The sequence below is a fragment of the Nicotiana tomentosiformis genome, chromosome 6, assembly GCF_000390325.3.
Source record: "Nicotiana tomentosiformis chromosome 6, ASM39032v3, whole genome shotgun sequence".
In the NCBI taxonomy this organism is placed as follows: Eukaryota; Viridiplantae; Streptophyta; class Magnoliopsida; order Solanales; family Solanaceae; genus Nicotiana; species Nicotiana tomentosiformis.
Genome location: NC_090817.1, coordinates 124,103,883 through 124,123,991, shown reverse-complemented (window position 1 = coordinate 124,123,991; position 20,109 = coordinate 124,103,883). Strand labels below are relative to the sequence as shown.

The following is a 20,109-nucleotide window of genomic DNA, read 5'->3' as shown; positions in this document are numbered from 1 at the left end:
CAACTGTTGTTACACCAGGTTGAGGCTTCACGTTATAAACAATAATCTCTGCAGATGCACCAGATTATACAGCCTCATTCATGCTAATGCTCATCTTCAAAAGTGACTGTTAAATAACAGACAGTGTGTCTGAATAAAGAAAATTATACCTAACGGACAAGCTTCTGATTCTTGGTCTAAAAGAGGATTAGTTTGAGGTACTGATTCATAACCACCTGACTTCAACATATTCTTGTCTAAATTGGATCACCTTTAAGAAATTATTTTAGAAAGTTACACAAGAAGAAAGACGATGGCTGTTTCTTTCACCATATTCAGTAGTCAGTAGTATCAATTGCTTGTGAACCTGGCATAAAAAGGGAGTTTACATGAGAATCCTTTCAAATGTGATGACAGGTGTTTCGCAGAACCTGGCTCTATTCTTAAAGTCTATAACAATTCTATCACTTTACTCACACTGAGTGATTGAATATTGCATGTGATTTGCAGGTGTGGATTTTCGTGGACACTAAAACTCATGCACATACATAAGTATTTGTTTTATACTCATAATATGTACAATGTACTAAGTAATAAGAATTTAGTGGGGGCTCACTTTTCCAGAATGCCATTTGATTTATGACTTCGTACAATCATATTTAGAAGAAAGACATTCTCTTACATTTTAGGGGAAAATTACAGTACAATCTGACTGGTGAAGAATTTCTTGGCACAACAGTGTATAGCATATTCAGATTCAACGGTGAAATTGCCTCGCTACATCTCACGTTCTAAAACGAGCAAGCACAATGAATGAGATGATATACACTATGCTACAAAAAATTGGACCTTCCTGCAATCTATAGATCTACAAGGGCTTCACAACCGATTTCCCCGGCCATATGACCAATGTTAGAAGTCCTTCAGCCTAAAATCCTTGGAAAGAAAATGAAAGGATCTTGAACAGCCCATCTGGGTTATCGGCATGTACCTGGAAAAAGAAACACCCTTGTCATTAGGATTAGGATCGCGCGATGCATAATTATGCAATTTCTTTCAGCACGGCAAGTCAGAAGGCCAGTGCACTAAGATTCAAGATTGTTCATCATTGTCGAGGAACAAGAGTAATGGTAGAATAATGAAAGCTCAACTATTACCCTTGTTTCACCGTCTGCTTTTTTTACAGTCAATAGCTATTAACAGCAAAAGAAATGTACCCTAATTTCATCATTCAGAAATTAGTGCGTGTCAGAATAATTATTACGTTCTTAAGAGTTCTGCTTAACATAATCACACTGGAAAGTTATTCTTTCTGATTCAATCAGGTCAGCCTGTTCTCTATGTCAACCGTTTGGGAGCAGAGTGTAGCTAGTCCAGCACAGGAAGAACGAAGGGACACCGTGCCTGTTAAAAACGCGAGTCAATCTAGATACTCCCATCATTCCATTTTATGTGACATTATTTCCTTAAGAGTCCATTCCAAAAAGAATGGCACCTTTTTACATTTGAAAACAAATTAAATTTTAATTTTCTATTTTACCCTTTATGGCATGCTTCTATAGCCACAAAAGTCTCATGGTATGGTTAAAGCCACAAGTTTCAGAAGCCTTTCTTTCTTTCTTAAACTCCGCACCAAGTCAAACTACAACACATAAATTGAAAGGGAGGGAGTATGATAAATTACCAGATTTCAAATCTGACGCACACTTAAAAATGGAAAGCACTTTGCAACTTGAGAACTTAGGCAACATACAGCATAATGTGTAGGACAGAAGCAACCTACCCAATGACCTGCATCTTCAAGGACATGCATTTCAACTCCACCTCCCTCCTCTACAGCTTGTTCCTCAGCAACATGGATTCTTCTGATATCCTCAAGGGCCCACCTATGCAGACTTCTTTCTGCTTTCAAAAAATTAACATGCACACCCCGAGGAACATCTTCCACAATTTTCCTGCGTGAAGATTATCGCAGTAACTATTTTTTTTTCTTTTTTGAGAACGAATTACTATCTCCTCTTTTATAGAGAATCAGCTATTAAGCTTGGTGACAGAACCAAAAATAAAATGAAAGATGTCAAACAAACCATTAATACATTCTTCTATGATTTAACTAACTGCAATGAACTCATTGCAAAGTTATACATTCATTATCATATGAACAGAAAAAGGTGACAGTTCACATTTATTCTTAGCATGTCAATAATTATGCTTTTTAGGCTCAAATAATTCCAGATATTCCACTTTTCTTTTCTTTTCTGTTGTCATGCTAGGTATGAGTTGAGTGACCAGTCCTCCAGTGCATCACCCATAGATTTCATTCAAATTTTTCTGATCATCTTGCTATTCTTATATTAATGTTGAAACTCCATCTTGTCAAAAGACATCCTGCAATTTATCTGACATTTCCATGTTATTTTTCTTAAATTTTTAAATTTGATTGATAGCAACAGCATAGAAAGGCCGTGCATGTTGGTGACTTGTTGAACCACTATTGGTACATGTCCAGTCTACTCCAGAATCGATTGGACAACGAGTAAAGCCTTTTGATGACTAATTTCTTTAAAAAGATACTCTGGTCAAGGAATGAACAAGAAGCCAAAAGAATAATCATAATAAAATCTGCACATTTAAAACTGACATGAGCAACCTACCACAAATTTGTATCTTCGTATGATTGATACATCTCGGCAATACCTTTGAGATCAAATACCCATGATAAATGTGAAGGGGATGAACCAACAGGGTTGGTTTGACGAAGGTTAGTTACCACCCACTGCAAATATACAAAAGCGGCAGTTGAAAAAATTAGAACTGGCCATTCGCGTCTTACGTGCAAGCAAAATTAACAGTTAGAATGATGGTAATGAACAATGATCAGCAAGATGAATCTTTTATTAGACTTACTGCATGATATACTCTATTTACTAAATCATCTATTGTACAAACAATTACATGCTACTTTCATCACGAGTCCGAGCGCTGCTACGGAAGAGAGTCTGGCATTTAAGTGGAGATGGGGTAGAGGGGTGAGTCCATTATCCACCAAGTTCGAGTCGTGTGCTAGCTGGACCTCGGAGATTTCTCGGTTATCAAAAAATATTTGGACGTCAACAAGTAGATATGGAGGGTAATTAGCCCCTCTACTTTCCTCAAAGGAAGAAAGTATTGCCCTTCACTGAATTCTCTTCTCCAATTGAAAAACCAACTAAATACAGTGTTAAATTCTTGTGCAACGAGCTCACCCTCTTTGAGAAGTGAAGACAGAGGCGTATCTAGTGTAGACGTAGTGAGTATGGCCGAATCCACAGTGCCTGACTCGAACCTTATATATATGTGAAAAGACATAGAGAATACGCGTATATATAAAGAATCAAACTCACTGCATTACAAGAACGATACAGTAGAATTCTGGACCTATGGACTCTAAACTCTAGATCCGCCTTTGAGAAAGACAGTTAAAATTTTGAGGGGGGGGTTGAAACATTGTGCCTAACCAAAACAATGATCAAGAATATCATTTCCAATAAATCACATGGAATAGTCAAATAGGCTCTCTTTAGAAAGGAAATGTGGTTAGAGAGACTGGGGTGTCATTCTTGTCGTACAATTCTTTTCCTTTTTTTCAAAAACAACTTATCTTCTGGTACTCTACCTTCTGAATCATCAACTCACTTTTTCTTTCAGAATAGTCAAGTGAGATTACTGTCTCACTCTCCGGGGCACTGAGAATGGTGGAATACATTATAACTTAAAGAAGTGCATTTGCAATGTGTCTAACAGATTGCTGATATCTCATATCTCAGTTACTAAATATCAAGCGCAGTGCCTCACTAGATGCAGAAAAGTGCCTACGCTTATACATCTTTTGAAGTTTGCAAAGTTGAAATTAAAATGTTAAACCTTTCAGAATTCCTAGGAAGAAAAGATGTGAGGCCAAAAAAAAAATTTGAGGCCAATGGGATACCTGTGCTACATCCCTGGAAAAACCTTCAAGTATAAGAGCCTCCATGATATCTCGTTTTGAAGAGACCTTCCTTGAAAAATAATATTCATAAGAAGAACTGATGTCAATACAAATTATGTGAATGTATCAGGAAAATGATAAAACCGAGAGAGAGGGGGTGGGGGTGGGGGGGGGGGGGGGCAACATTTGAAAATGATAGTGAATTTATATAGCTTAGGGTAAAAAAGGTTCAAATACGTCAGTGTATGCTATTTAAAGTTATAAAGCCAACAATCCTGCAACATTTTCAACATGCATTAATAAAATAATTAGCCGAGAAGCAAGCTAAAACATAAAGGAGAAAGGCTCTCTCTCCCTTGCTCTGATACATATTCATCTTCTACTTCCAAAATAATGGACAAGATTTTCCCACCAAAACCTAATTCGTCTTTGTCAGAAAAATCCCATCAAATATCACAATCATTCCTTAAACCTAACGCATTTTGTTTTTTTTCTTTCTAACAAACCTAAAGCATTTCCAGTGAACTGTTTTCTGGACTGGTAAAACATTTATAACCAAATATCTACATAATTTGATATGAAGGAGCAGCCATCCACAATTTGATCAAATATCTACACAAGTGGCATCCTGTGAACTCCAGAAGTACACCCCAAAAAAGAGATGCATTGAACAAGAAATTTTCACCCCCCAGGATGTGCTCCTATCTGCTCTTTCCAAACTATACACCATCAGGGAATGATATCACCCTAAGGCCCACTGCACCTCCCACTCCAAATTTCTACTTTAAAGTCTTAAAAAGGAACACATATCTATATTGACACACTAAAGATATCATGGAGAATTAACAACAAGATACCATAAAATTTGTTAACATTCATGTTAGGCAAATATACATGGAGACATTTTTATACAAACTGCAATCACCAAAAGCGCACACCTCTTTTGGTAATTTACTCAGAAATGATATCAATTCAGCTGGATGATCATCTCCATCTGCACCAGCTCGAACCTCTCCTGGAGTAGCATCTAGAACCCAGACCTATGACACAACTAGTTTGAATTACTTCAAAGTATTAGGAGTTGGAAAGAAAAACGCAAAAGGATAGCAAAATAGATCTCAAGAACAAAGAAAGTAAATCAGAACAGAAAATTATTTTCCCTGAAAACCAATTACCAAAATCATCAACCGTAAATGAGAGAACTGTGAGCATATGGTATATATTGCCTTAACTGAGTTTTTAAAATCGCTTTTAATCACTCACAAGTACCAAGCTAAATCCAAAACTCTGTTTGATATTAGTGCAAGTATGCTTGTAGAATTTTGGTATAGAATACTTACTCTAACTGGACGTGCAAGGGGTTTTGCAACCTGCTCAACCATACTCAATGCAACTGCAAGTTTTAAGAAGAAAGATGAATGTCTGAACAACAAATTATCAATTGATTTCTCCAAGTAGCTTTCTACTATAATAAGCTAAAAGTTACCTTTTCCTCCAAAGCTGTGACCAACTACAACTCGCGGAGTCAGTCTGAGCTGGCCAAGCTAGACAAAGAAGAAAGAAAGATTGAGACCAAGCAATGTATAACCATAATCCTGCTACCATCTCAGGCAAGACGCGAAGAGGCAAAACGGTTACCATTTGACCCAACCCAAAACCAGGAAAAAAGAGAGGGAAGAATCATAAGTGGCACACCATTGAAATGACATGGCATATGCTCATATACTCTATTGCCCATATAATGCATTCATGAATTAAAATTTTACCAGCACGTAAGCAACTTCCTACGGAGAATGTTTGGCCAATAATTCAGTGATATTATTACTAGAATTCCCATGAATTTTGATGAATATTGAGTGTGTATAAATTTCATGGAGAACGTTTGGCCAATGATTCAATGATGTTGTAACAACCAACGGATCACTGGCAGTTGAACTCGAAAGGGGGTCGATGTGAAACTTGCCTTAGCAAAATCCCACATCAAGGGGGGGTTAGTAGTCATATAAGAGTGAATTCAAGATTCAACTGTTGAGGCGCCTTTTGGGTTAAAACCCAAGGGCACAAAACCGTGAGGCCCAAAAGCCTTGAGGTGGCCTAGAGGGGTCGGGCCAAAGAGGACAATATTTTGGCAGTCGGGACTGGGCCGTAATAGGTGACAAGACATGCCTTAAAAAGTTCTATTGATACGGATGTCATCGAAATGACACTTGAGAATTGTATGTGCTGAGTGCAGCAGGTCATGGTCGAGAAACTATACCAGCTTTAAGACATCAAGAGCAGCTGATGCAACGGTATGTGGGCCCCTCTTCTTGAGAGATGCTGAATCACCATGGCACCGCAAGTCCACTAGGAGAAACTGCAGAAAAGTAAATCTACTGTGAGATTGTCCCCAGCAAAATCACCAAAATATATATCATATCAAAATAAATCAACCATAAGATATTGAATGATCAGTTAGAGAAGAATGTGAGCTTGAGGATTACAAAGGTGAAAGGAGTCGGAAGCAAATGAATTTCAGGATAGCATCCCCACAAAGAGGAGAAAAGATAGGTTTAAGGATGATCTGACCACAATTAATAGTAGTCTTCAAAAGTTACTGAAAATATTTAGGATAAGCCACAGAAGCTCACATGAAATAGTGCAACAAGTTGCAATTTGTTTCTAGTTGCATATCTCAGAAGGGTGATAAAGCACATTAGAACCTTTGGGAGTTTCATATGTTTTGTTATTTGTAGAGCTTCATATATTACTGTTTTCGTTTTAATATTGGTTTTTTGTTCAAATGAATCAATTACAAAAAAAATGTTTTCAGGGCAAGGACTTGATGTGTAGACACTTACATCCCCCTATAACAAATTTTACCTAACATAATTATACCGATGGGCCCCAAAAGAGTTTTCAAAGGCTGTTGATAATGACTTTATGAAGTTTGGAATTGAATTTGCCCCTATATTTTCTTCACAGCAACCAAAGAGAAAAATTCGAGGACGTAACATAGTATTAAGAAAATGTAAACAGCTCAATAAAGGAAAGAATAGAAAAGCAGAGAAGAGGATGGTATTTGTGCACTCTTTACCATAAGCGCTCAGGTGTTGGTTTTATCTAATCCATGGACCATGGTTATGTGAAATCCTATTCCTGAAACTTTTCAATGAGTCCAATCCCTAGCTTATATTATATATATATAAACCCATCTCTCAAGGGTAGTAATGTCAAATCAAATCTTCATTTCTCTTCATTCTTCACAGATCAAGTAAACAACATGCAACAGAACACATTCCCATCCAAATGGGACAAGTTAAACATGATGCAGAGTTCTTTAAAATACTACATGAAGGAATGAGAATAAATGTTTATCTCTACTACCTGCCATTTCGGAAATTCTTGAACCAATCTCCTTGCAAAGCTTCCTGAAAATTTCAGACTGTCATCGAAATGGTCTAAGATGAGACTATAAGAAGCTTGAAGCAGGAATACTGTTTAAGCAGATTGGAGGAGTTAGGAAACTGTCTAAAGAAGTAATATGTCAACAATTTAACTAGTAATCTCTATGGAAATAAGAACAATCTCTATGCCTCAAGATGTAGAATCTGTATTGCATTCCAACAATAGAAACACTTTTTAAATCATTCCTTTCCATAAGCAAACAATTTTGCATTTCATTGCAATATGAGTTCCCTCAAACTACAGGTTCTTTATCAGAATTCTGACGTCTATTGCAAAATCTTGCAACACAAGAAGATTGAAACAAAAAGAAAAGAAACAAAATTTGAGTAAACAACTGTCCTTGAAGGTTAAAGGAGAGTTCACAGGGAGCGTGATGTTCATGAAACTTGGTTCATGCTTGGGGTGCAAACGAGCCCAAATCTGGACAGTCCCAACTCGACTTGGTAACTTCAACAAGGAGCTCAATGTCGGTTCAAAATTGTGCAAGCCTGAATCAGAGAGCTTGAGCTACTTTGAGAGGAATTCCACAAGGCTCAAGATCAGCTCTTAGGCTTGGAAAACGTCAGACCAATCGGGAAAAAATTCACTCTCCACTTTTGGATAATGAAGAGAAAAAGGAGGCCAGCCTAATAGCTTAACAGCCAAAAAAGATGAACATTATTAATCTACTTAAAGGTCAATTGTCCTAGATAACTTTATCTTACTCATATTCCCATTGAATATATACTTGATAAAAGACTTAATAGTTGTTTTCTTGGCAATCTAAAAATGCTTCAAGTTGATATACTATGAGGCAAAACTTAGACAGAGAGGCTGTCCTGGGCAGAAGCTCATATAGAGAAATGAAGGCGGGGATGCAGGAGAGAAGAAAAGGGCCAGTATCTGGGGCTGATAATTCTCCAAAGGAAGCTACACAAGAAGTTTTTCCCTAAAGAAAACAATTAAAAAGGAAACCAGTCTGTCGAGTGCCGGGAAAGGCGAAAGGCCATGCTAAGCACGAGATGAAGCTGTATAACCCCTATATCAATGGGTTGGACCTAACAAGAAAGGAGGAAAAGTGAAGATTTTGAGGGTTATGCAATACTCCAACAAAGGATTGAATATAAAACTAAAAATGATACAACATAATTATATCCAGCTTGTACTTGCAAGCGCGACAAGACAACCATTAGCAAACTCGAGCTTTGATCAATTAGCTAGTCAAGCCAGCTCAAACTCAAAATAAGACACAAGTTTTGAGGTCAAAACAAGCAGAGCTCAAGCAGCCTACAACCACTCCAGTCACTTTTCAACAAAAAGAAAAATATAAGTGTGCTACCAGCCCAGTCCTTTTGCAGCTCTAGTTCAGTCATTGCGAGCTTATTAAAAGAAAAGTGTTAGACATGTGACCATCTTATATGATCTCGTCAATATGGAAAAGCTGACTCGACAATATAAAAAAATATTGCTAGAGTTGATGTGCACGAAGTACCGTATTTAAAATTGAATTTTGAAGTTAAGCTTGTTTTAGAACGGCTCCGCCTATATGAGCTTCGCATAGCATATCATGTATCATTCCGGATAAAAAAGGTTTATGATAGATTGACAACCAACATAAAATTAGTCATTATAAGTTTAATTATGATGAATCATTTAAGTACTAAAGAGCTTGAATAACTGAAAAGGATTTATAGGATTCATATAGCTAACCCCAACATAAAATTTGTCTTTTTTTTATCAAGAGAAAGGGAATGGGTATGGAAAGAATTACTCTGTGCATTTGGAAAATTAAGGAATTAGATGGCACGTGAATTTGTTTTCATGCCTCATTGCTAATCTGGAAATAATATCAATCTCACTAAGACATTCTGGCATTTCAACAATTCACATTTCAAGCAAAATGCCACCTGCTAGTTACATAAGAAGGCTTGACTGAAAGATGCGCGTGCAATTTTCATATATGCCATCAGAAACAAGGACAAGAAAGGATAGGCACTCTGAAAGTATCATGAGTAATTCAGTGAATACACAATAAATGAGCATTTGATGTGCCATAATTCACAAAAAAAAATTAAATAAATGATTACCCCAGTTTTTCCTGCTGCCAAGAATACCATGCAAGAGAACAGCAGTTGGTGGTTCAGGCAAAGATCCCTCCATGATATAACTCCATCTTACCTATACATCCAAGTTTTCATTGTCAATGGCAACTCAAGTGTAAATCAGCAGAAAAACTCTTAATGTGCTTGAGAAAATACCAGTCACTAGTTTATTTTGCATATTGATGAGAGAATAAGTGAAGCAAACTGGAAAAAAAAAATTGAACTGTACAAATTTATGAAAATATAATTGAGCTAGAGAGTTGAGCAAGTTTTCTGAATAATGAATCTTTATTTCTTAAGACTATGAAAATATTTTTCTGAAGTCATAATTTTTAACAATTATGATGATATCCAGCAAAACGGGATGTCTTTATAAAGTTATATCCACGCTACTGAAGAGGAGGATGATTCAAAATTGAGCAGGAGGTCAATTGTCATGCCTTAGGGGAAATATATGCTATTCATTTAACAATTTGGTATGTTGTTTTATTAATAATCATAGAACTGATACATCCCACATGCATACTTCACAAACAAATACAAATGCAAACACAGATTAAGAGAAAGAAAAATATAGCAAACATAATACAGTTACATTTCAACTCAAAATAAAACTTACTTTTGCTCCTTGGACGAGCTCATATGCCTGCATATAAAAGTCATCTCATCACTAGTAGTTTCAGTTGCACGTCAAACAACTTTGGTACTCACACTCTTCAATAATCACATTTTATAGAGAACAACAATTACTTTGCTACTATATAGTTCGTGAAAGAAAGCAGATACACCTTCCACAATTTTTATTTTTATTTTTTTTATAATTTATCTTCATCCAGCTTTTAAAGTTCCATTGAACTTTCTCATGAGTAACTTTCATGTAAAAGTGTTAAAATAAATACATAATTTTGTCTTTTTCCTCTGTGAAACGAATACTTAAAGAAACAAGAGTATAAGTGAAAAGTAAAAGAGAATGTCATTTCTTAACAATTTGCTTGGAGACAAAGAAAAGGAAGAAAAGCTATGCTCAAAAATGTTTTGTGTACAATCCTTCTGGAGGGGCAAAATAATATGCAGTGTAAAAGGTCATAAATTTGATGGAAAGCCTCAAAACTTTTACTAGAAGTATAAGCACAGTCAACTCAAACTATCCAAAATAAGTACACAATAATAATAAGAGAGGAGTGCAGATCCAGTACCAATACTTCAGATGGCACAACAACCTTCCCACTGGAAAGTCTCTCATCAACCATTGTCATTCTTATATTTGAACCTTTAAACATCCTTTTTGAATGAACAAGAGACACCTGCAAAAGAGCAAAGTGAAGCACAACATTCCTCATAAAATGCAAAGCTGCTCATGATTTTAAAATATAATCCTTTTAAGTTCCAATCACCAGGTAACATTTTAATTATTAAGAAACTAAAAACAAGAACAAATTGCTCCTATTTTCTACAAAATTACCTTCTGGAATGGTCTAGAAATATTCACTTTCTTATGAATCAAACCAAGCCCGGGGGAGTCTTTTGTTAATCCAGCTACATTTTCGAAACGCCGGCACGCCGTGAAATTCGAAATGGCCGACATTTCTCTTAGAGAAGAGATCGCTGAAGAACACCGCCCAAATTCTCTCTTCCAATTAACTTGGACAGCTTTACAAGTATGGAAGATGGAAACAAAGTATCAAACTAAGTACAATGAATTGGAAGATACAAAATGGAGAAATAGAAAATGCGACGGAGAGACCGAGGGAGAGCGTGGGGATCTCCTCTCTCTCACACACACACACACTTTCCCCTTCTATTTTCCGTACTCTTGTAAAGAGGGAATTTCTTCAGCCAAGAGATTTGTGGTTGTTGGCTTTTCTTGTATTTCGTCAATAGCGCGCCGAAATTAAATTATTTCTTTGATCACTAAAGAATGACATCTATTACATGGAGTGTAAAGAATTGTATCAGAAAAAACATGGCACAAGTATAATTTTAGATGGGCCAAACCCACATAAAACCCATTCTAAGTTGTATCAGTTTTTCATTTTGAAAATCTATCTCCTATTTTGCCCTTCAACTCTATTTCTTATATTTCATTTTTAATACAAAAGCTAAAACCAGTGCAAAAATTATAGCGCGTGTGTATACACAAATCTGAAGTGTAATAAATATCCAATTAAATGTTGACACCTGATTTTTTCATCATTTATTTCATATAAGCTTGAAGTTTGAAGTGAATCCATGTCTCAAATAAAATTATTTTTTTATAATGGAATGTATATTTGTTCTTGTGGATTTCAAGTTGAGTATCATGGACATCAAAAAATTCGGGTTAGGTATTTTAGTATTGACCCGTTTGACAAGGATGAGCAATATTTAATTGGATATTTATTACATCTCAGATTTGTGTATATACACGCGCTATATTTTTTTGTACTGGTTTCAGCTGTTGTGTTAAAATAAAATATAAGAAATTAAATTAGAGGGCTAAAATGGAACAAGGTTGAGATAGAGTGTCAAAATAAAAAATAGAGCCAAGTTGAATGGGTTGCGTATGAATTTGGCCTTTTAGATAATGAAAAATATTTCAAAGATTGTGGCAGAGGATAAAAAGTGCAGTACTGTAGTAATAATATTTGCTGGGTGAAAATACAAAATTCTTTGATTGCATAAACTTATTTTTTTAACAATCAGTGTAGATCTATTAATCATTTCTTTTATGATTTTAACACGGTATTATTATGATATATTAATTAAACCCCACTAAAGCAGATGCATAAGCAAGATCAAAATTCTCTCTTTTTTTTGTTGTGAGAAATAAGACATTGTAAGACTAGAGAAGTGTCCATAATCATTAGTTACCTAAATTCGCTGTTCGGACTAGTTTTATTGTTGACGTGGAAAAAGGGTACTATAAAGTTTTAAGAGAGTTTTTATGAAAATGTTTGAAGGTTAAAGGCGTATATGTAGGATATACCATGGCGATTAAGGATATGTACATTAGAGCCAAGACTGTAACGACCCGATCGGTCTTTTTGAGTATTACAACCTTTTTTTCTTATTTATTGCTCAAATTATGTTTTACGGTTGTTATTTGACTTGTCGGGGTAATTGGTTCGGGTCCGGTGAGGTTTTGGAATGATTTGGAATACTTAGTTCCAATGTTTAGAACTTAAGTTGAAAAGGTCGACCGAATGTTGATTTATGTGTAACGGTCCCGAAATATTTTTGCTAAGGAAATTAAGGTTTTTGTGGTGCCGAACTAGATTTACGTGTTTGAGAATTGTAGAAATTCTTCGCGGAGAACAAGCTCGACGTGGTACGGACTTTTGGGGTTGAACAATGCGTGGGGGTAAAGGAAAATTTTTAGCAGAAAGATGCGTTTCTACGGTCCACTTTGCGGCCGCAGAATCACTCTGCGGGCCGCATAATGGCCGCAGAATTGGCAGAAGATGGGCAGGTGTGAATGCAAATATGCGATCGATTATGCGACTGCATAACTGTTTTGCGGTGCATTATGCGACCGCAGAACAGGTCTGCGGACCGCATAGTGACCGCACACCCGAGCAGAAAATACCCAGTTCCGAGGAGCCATTTCGCGAGCCGCAAGAGCATTATGCGGTCGCATATGTGACCGCAGAGTGTGTTTCGGAACTTCATTTTTCTGGTTTTATAAACCCGACCCCATTCTCATAAAATACTATTGGGGATCATTTTGAAGGGTTTCATCTGATATTTTAGAGAGTAGTGAGAGCATCTTAGAGAGAGAAGGTGAAGATCTAGTCATTTGTCTGTCAATTCTTGTTTAAGGTTTCAAGATTTCACAAGAATCTTGCTAGGGCTTCAAAGAGGTAAGAATTTCTAACCCTGGTCTTCAATTTCAAGTTTGGGTAAAGATAGGTGATTGGGAGTATAATTCTTGGGTGTGAGAGTATTATTTATACATACACGTACCAATAAGGTTTGTGGAAAGATTGTTGAGTTCAAATGGGTAAAGATCGGATTGAAAATGGTAGAAATCTTCAAAGACTTTAATTGAGGATTTGAAGGTCGAGTTTATGTCGGAATTTGGTGAAATTTATATGGTTGGACTAGTGGTTGGACGGTATTCATGTTTTGTAACTTTTGTCGGGTTCTGATACGTGGGGCCCACTGGTGATTTTTTAGTGTAATTTTAGATTTTGTTGGAAAATTTATATTTTTATATGGAATTAATTCTTATAATTCGTATTGACTAAATCGAATTATTTGTGACTAGATTCGAAGCATTTGGAGACCGATTCGCGAGGCAAAGACATAGCAGAATAAAGAATTACACGGTTTGAAGTAAGTAGCAGTTCTAAATTTGGTCCCGAGGGTATGAAACCCTGGATTATGTGTTATGTGATCGGTTTTGAGGTGACACACATGCTAGGTGACGGGCGTGTGGGCGTGCACCGTAGGAATTATGACTTGGTCAAATTCCATGGAACTGTGTAGTTGAATAATCTATTGTTATTTGTACATTCTCCATATAGTAGAGAAATTGAACCACAAATCATGTTTAGATTATGTGTTGACACTGTAGGGACCCATAGAGGTCGTGTACATGTTGAACTATCTGCTAAAGTATTATTTTTATACTCAGTCATACTTTACTTATTTATTTTATCCCAGTCTCTATTGTTCATTATTGATGCATCATATCATTGTTGTTTGGGTTGATTTTCATAATTTTTGAGAGCCTGAGAGACTGGAGAGATTTATCACTGAGTGAGTCCGAAGGCCTGATTGTGAGATATATACTATAGCATGTGATATTATACTATAGCACGTGAGTTGTCCGTGCGGATGCAAATATGCTATAGCACGTGAGTTGTCCGTGCAGCATGTGAATTATCCGTGCAGATCCAGATATTGATACTATAGCACGTGAGTTGTCCGTGCAGCATGTGAATTGTTCGTATAGTACGTGAGTTGTCCGTGCGGATTATAGCGCTTGCGTCGAAGGAGCCCCTCCGGAGTCTGTACACACCCCCAGTGAGCACGGGTACCTACTGAGTGCGAGTGCTGAGTGCTGAGTAAATGGAATGGCTGGGTGACTGTGATCTTGAGAGGGTGTATTTGATTTCATTATTGTTGCACTTTAGTTGTCTTATACCACTGTTTTGAAATTTTCTGGGAGATTATCTTATGTTTCAGTTAAACTTGACATGAAATTTCTGTTTTGACATTAAATGTTGAACTTGAAAGCATGCATACCTTGTTATGTTGAAAATTACTATAATTGGACTCAGATGTGAGGCTCGTCACTACTTTCAATTCTTTATTTAGTATTGTTACTTGCTGAGTTGGTTGTACTCATACCACACCCCGTACTTCGTGTGCAGATCCAGGTATTTTCGGACACAGTGGGTATTGATTTCTCCGCATAGTTGATTATCCGGAGATTCTGAGGTAACTGCCGGTGTTTCGCAGACCTTGTATCTTTTTCCTTATCTTCTTGATTATTGTATTTGGTCTCAGACTATTGTAGATCGTGTTTTCCAAACATGTGATGTATAGATGCTCATGTACTCTATAATACCCTGATAGTTGGGAATTTCGCATTTTATTTTGGGTTTTCTATCCCAGTTATGCTAATTTTTACTACTAAAACTGCTTTAAATTCATTATTGCTAAAAGTGTTGGAAATATTTGGGAGAAATCGGCTTGCCTAGTACCATGTTAGGTGCCACCACGACAGGTTAGGATTTTGGGTCGTGACAAAGATACGAAGGACGGTGGAAGGAGACTCATAATACTTTCCAGTCGTGATGGGATTATATCAGCCCCGTTTTTATTTGCCTTTGCGATGGATGAATTAATGTGGCATATTCAAGGGGAGGTGCCATTGTGTATGGTATTTGCAGATGATGTTGTACTGATTAACGAGACGCGAGTTGGTGTTAATGATAGATTGGAGATTTTGAGACAGGCCCTAGAGTCTTAACGTTTCTGGTTGAGCGTGACTAAAATTGAATACTTGGAATGCAAGTTCGGTGACGTAACTTATGATGCTGACGTGGAAGTGAGGCATAATACACAAGTCATCCCCAAGAGAAGAAGTTTCAAGTATCTTGTGTCTACAATCTAAAGCAATGGAGAGATTGATGATGATGTCACACATTGTATTGTAGCGGGATGGATGCAATGGAGGCTCACATTTAATGTCTTGTGTTTTAAGTATGTACCACCTAGACTTAAAAATGTACATTTTATAAAGTGATGGTTTGACCGACTATGGTGTATGGGGTGAAGTGTTGGTCAGTCGAGAATATTATGTCTAGAAGATAAAAGTAGTAAAAATGAGAATGTTGAAATGGTTGTGTGGGCATATTATGAGAGATATGATTAGAAATGAGGATATTCGGAACAAGGTGGGTGTGATGACCCAAAAATGTCATCTTTAAATTTAATAATTAATTTTGTGTTCTAAGACCTCAAAAATCACTATTTATTATTCCTCGACTTGCGTGCATAGTCCGTAAAATTTTCTGGAAAATTTTTATGTGAAAAATGGATTAAAATATGAATTAGAGCTTTAAAACTCAACTGAGTTAACTTTGGTCAATATTGTGAGCAAACGGACTCGGATTGGTATTTTGACAGTTTCGGTAGGTCCGTATCGTGAATTGGGACTTGGGCGTATGCCCGAAATCAAATTTCGAGGTCCCTAACTCGAGATATGGAATTTTAAAAAAAAATTTAAAGTTTAAATTCAAATAGTGACAGGATGTCGAATTATGTGCAAATGACCCCGGAATAGAATTTTGATGGTTCCAACAACTCTGTATGGTGATTTTGGACTTAGGAGCGTGATCGAAATTTTATTTGAAAGTCCGTAGTGAAATTAGACTTGAAATAACTAAAATAGGAATTTAAGTTTGGAAGTTTGACCGGGGAGTTGACTTTTTGCTATTGGGGTCAGAATCCAGTTCTGAAAATTTTAACAGCTCTGTTATGTCATTTATGAGTTGTGTACAAAATTTGAGGTCAATCGGACTTGATTTGATAGGTTTTGACATCGAATGTAGAAGTTGAAAATTCTTAAGATTTATTAGGCTTGAATCTATGTGTGATTCATGTTTTTAGTGTTGTTGGATATGATTTGAAGACTCGCCTAAGTTCGTATGATGATTTAGGACTTGTATGTATTTTCGGACGAGGTCCCGAGTACCCCGAGTGCGGACTTGGGCAAATTTTGAAATTTGCAACTTCTGGTGTCATCGCACCTGCGGAGGGACTGACCGCAGGTGCGGACTCGCACAAGCGAGTTGTTGCTCGCAGAAGCGGATGAAGGGCTGCCCAGTTGGAGCCGCACATGCGGCTCATGTTGCGCAGAAGCGAGAGGAAGGGCGCATGTGCGGGCAGGTCCGCAGGTGCGATGGAATTTTCCGCACCTGCGAAGCCGCAAATGCGGTCCAAAGCTTGCAGAAGCGAAGGCAGCTGGGCTGAGCAATTTTCGCAGATACGGGACCGCAGGTGCGAGAATTTTATCCGCATGTGCGAAAGCGCTGACCAGATTACAAAAATAGAGGGGTTCCAATATTTTTGTCATTTGGACATTTTCAACAGGTTTTGGGCGATTTTCCAGAGAGAATTCACGGGAAAACTTGAGGTAAGTCACATGTGATCATTGTTAGTCAATTATATTGGATTATCATTGAATATTTCGAATAGATTACATGTTTTTGAGGTGAAATTAGAGGATTTTGGCCTAGGGATTTTAAAATAAGAATTTGAGATTTGAAGGTCAAGTTGATGTCGGATTTTTGTAAAAATAGTATGGTTGGACTCGTAGTTGAATGAGCGTTCATATTTCGTAACTTTCGCCGGATTCCGAGACGTTGGCCCCACGGGCCTTTTTTTAGTTAATTTTGGATTTTATTGAAAAATATAGTATTTTCTTATGGAATTGATTTTATAATTTTTATTGACTGTATTGAATTACTTATGACTAGATACGAGTCGACCGGAATCGAAAAATCGAGAAAAAAGCATACTACTTGGTTAAATTGGAGCAAGTCGAGGTAAGTGACTTGTCTAACCTTGTGTGGAAAAATTTTTCCCTAGGGTTGGTATTAATTGTAATGTGATAAAAGTCATGTACACGAGGTGACGAGTGTGTACACGGACTAAATGTGAAGGATTATGTGTTTAAATTATAAAGATCATTGTTGCATATTAATTAAATTATTAAATCTTGTTATATTCTCCATCATTGATTTGAATTAGATACTTTAAATTTGCTTGACCTTTTTCCTGCTAATTGTTTTACCTGTTTGGTTGAAACTTGGTTTCTTTCATTATGTGCATTATTTGAAATTGATTTTTTTAAAATTAAATATTATTAATATGAAGTATTTTACATTTTAAATTTGGTATTGAAGAAACGTATTAAAGATTTTGAAATATTATTTTGCTAAATTACTTATTCCTGAATATTTTTGTACTCATTGTGATGGAGCCGTGGGCTATTTATTGTGGAAAATATTATTGATAATTTATTTTGGCATGAGCCGTGAGCTCTTTATTGTGAAAAAATATCGTTGATTTATTTTGGCAAATTAAAATATTTGGGCACTTGAGGTGCAAGTTGTGATATATTGTGATATTGATATGCATGCGGTGGTATACGGTCTAGGTATTGAAACGTATACGGTGAGATAACGCGTGATTAGTAGGGGAAACTACTAGAAGTCATGCGGTGTGATAAGGATGGTTAAAACGCGAGATGCTATTTCGGGAAAAATATTTTCTTTCAAATAAATTGTGAAGGCTCCCGCGGTGAGATAAGGAAGTGAGATATTGTGAATTTATTAATGATTTGGGACTACGAGGCGGTACCTCGTGAGTGCCCTTGTTGATATTGATTTATGGCCACAGTTGCCTTTGATTATTGTTATGATTTTCTTAAAGTTGAAAGGAATTTTGTTTTGATTCCACGAGATATTATTTGCCATTATTTTGTGTAATTAAATGATGACATGCTACTTAATTTATTTCCATTGCCATTTTATTTTATTATATTATTAAATATTTTACCATGCCATTATTAATTTCCAGTAGGGCCTGACCTGACCTCGTCACTACTCTACCGAGGTTAGGCTTAGCACTTACTGGGTACTTTTGTGGTGTACTCATACTACGCCTCTGCACATCTTTTGTGCAGACCCAAGTACTTCTTACCAGCCCAGATATCAGTGAGTACCTGTGCACGGAGACTTCGAGGTACATCTGCCAGCGTCCGCAGACTCCGGAGTCCCCTTCTATCATTATTGTGTTGCTTACTTATTTTCTTTAGACCTTAATATATATAGAGACATTGAGGATAAGTTCTTAGAAGCTTGTGACTTATTTTTACCGGGTTTTGAGAGTTGTAATTATTTGAATTGTAGTTTATTTATTTCAGATATTTATGATTATTCCGCATTGATAAGCTTACCTAGTCTTAGAGACTAGGTGCCATCACGACCTCCTACAGAGGGAATTTGGGGTCGTGACAAGTTGGTATCAGAGCACTAGGTTCATATGTGTTATGAGGCAGGGGGAGGAGCATAGACTCCCACCGTCCGTACTCCAGAGCCACGGGCCCAAGTTGACCATGCCCCAAAGGTTATACCAGTGAAGCTAGTTATCCCAGTTCGGCCTGAGATTAGGACAGCAGTTCCAGAAGGGGAGCAACTCAGGCTCGAAAGGTATAAGAAGTACCACCCTCCCACTTTCAGCGATTTAGCTTCAGATGATGCTCAGGGTTTTCTGGAGGAATGTCATCGTATCCTTTGTACTATGGGTATTGTGGATTCCAATGGGGTTTCTTTCATGGCATTCCAGTTTAGAGAAGCAGCCTACCAGTGGTGGCAGGCATATGAGTTGGATAGTCCGGCTGAGGTAGCTTCACTTACTTGGACTCAATTTTCAGATATGTTCTTAAGGGAGTATGTTCCTCAAAGTCTTAGAGATGCATGGCGCGCAGAGTTTGAGCAGCTGCGCCAGGGTTCTATGACCGTGTCGGAATATGCGGTCCGATTCAGTGATTTGGCTAGGCATGCACCAGCCTTAGTTCCTACTGTTCGAGAGCGGGTTCGTAGATTTATTGAGGGTCTCCACCCTAGTATCAGATACAGTATGGCCCGAGAGCTAGAGATGGATATCACATACCAACAAGTGGTGTCAATTACTAGGAGATTGAAAGGTATGTGGACTCGGGAGAGGGAAGAGAGAGAAGTTAAGAGACCTCGAGATTCTAGCATATATAATAATTCTCGTGCCCCAGTTGCAGCCTGTCATGGTAGAGGTTATGTGAGTCGTCCTATTCATTCAGCACTTCCAGCTTCTAATGGTATTTCGGATATTCCCAAACCCCAGGTTCCATATTATGCACCGCTAGTGTCTTCTTACCTCCGGTACGGGGTGCTTTCAGCGGGCAGTCTAGTCGATCAGGCCCGAGCCAGTCCCTGCAGTCACGTACTCCGAGGGCTTATTTTGAGTGTGGTGACACTCATCATATCATGAGGGATTGCCCCAGACTTAGGAGGGGTGCACCTCCACGGATTTCTCAGGCCCCACCTATTCCACAGGGTCCTCAGGTTTCTCAGGCCATGATTACTGCACCAGTTGCCACTC

General features: G+C 37.4%; 1 protein-coding gene across 1 annotated transcript; it reads right to left on the bottom strand.

Moving 5' to 3' along the window:
* Positions 1-595: 595 nt before the first annotated feature.
* LOC104113523 (uncharacterized) lies at positions 596-11,309 on the bottom strand. The gene is made up of 13 exons (XM_009623716.4): positions 10,937-11,309; positions 10,671-10,778; positions 10,094-10,120; positions 9,460-9,550; positions 7,313-7,356; positions 6,204-6,302; positions 5,433-5,490; positions 5,287-5,339; positions 4,885-4,986; positions 3,947-4,012; positions 2,634-2,755; positions 1,763-1,934; positions 596-970 (listed from the first exon to the last, which is right to left on the bottom strand). Exons 1-13 carry the CDS (start codon positions 11,057-11,059, stop codon positions 908-910), a joined length of 1,128 nt encoding a protein of 375 aa, XP_009622011.1. The 5' UTR covers positions 11,060-11,309; the 3' UTR covers positions 596-907.
* Between the last annotated feature and the right edge of the window lie 8,800 nt (positions 11,310-20,109).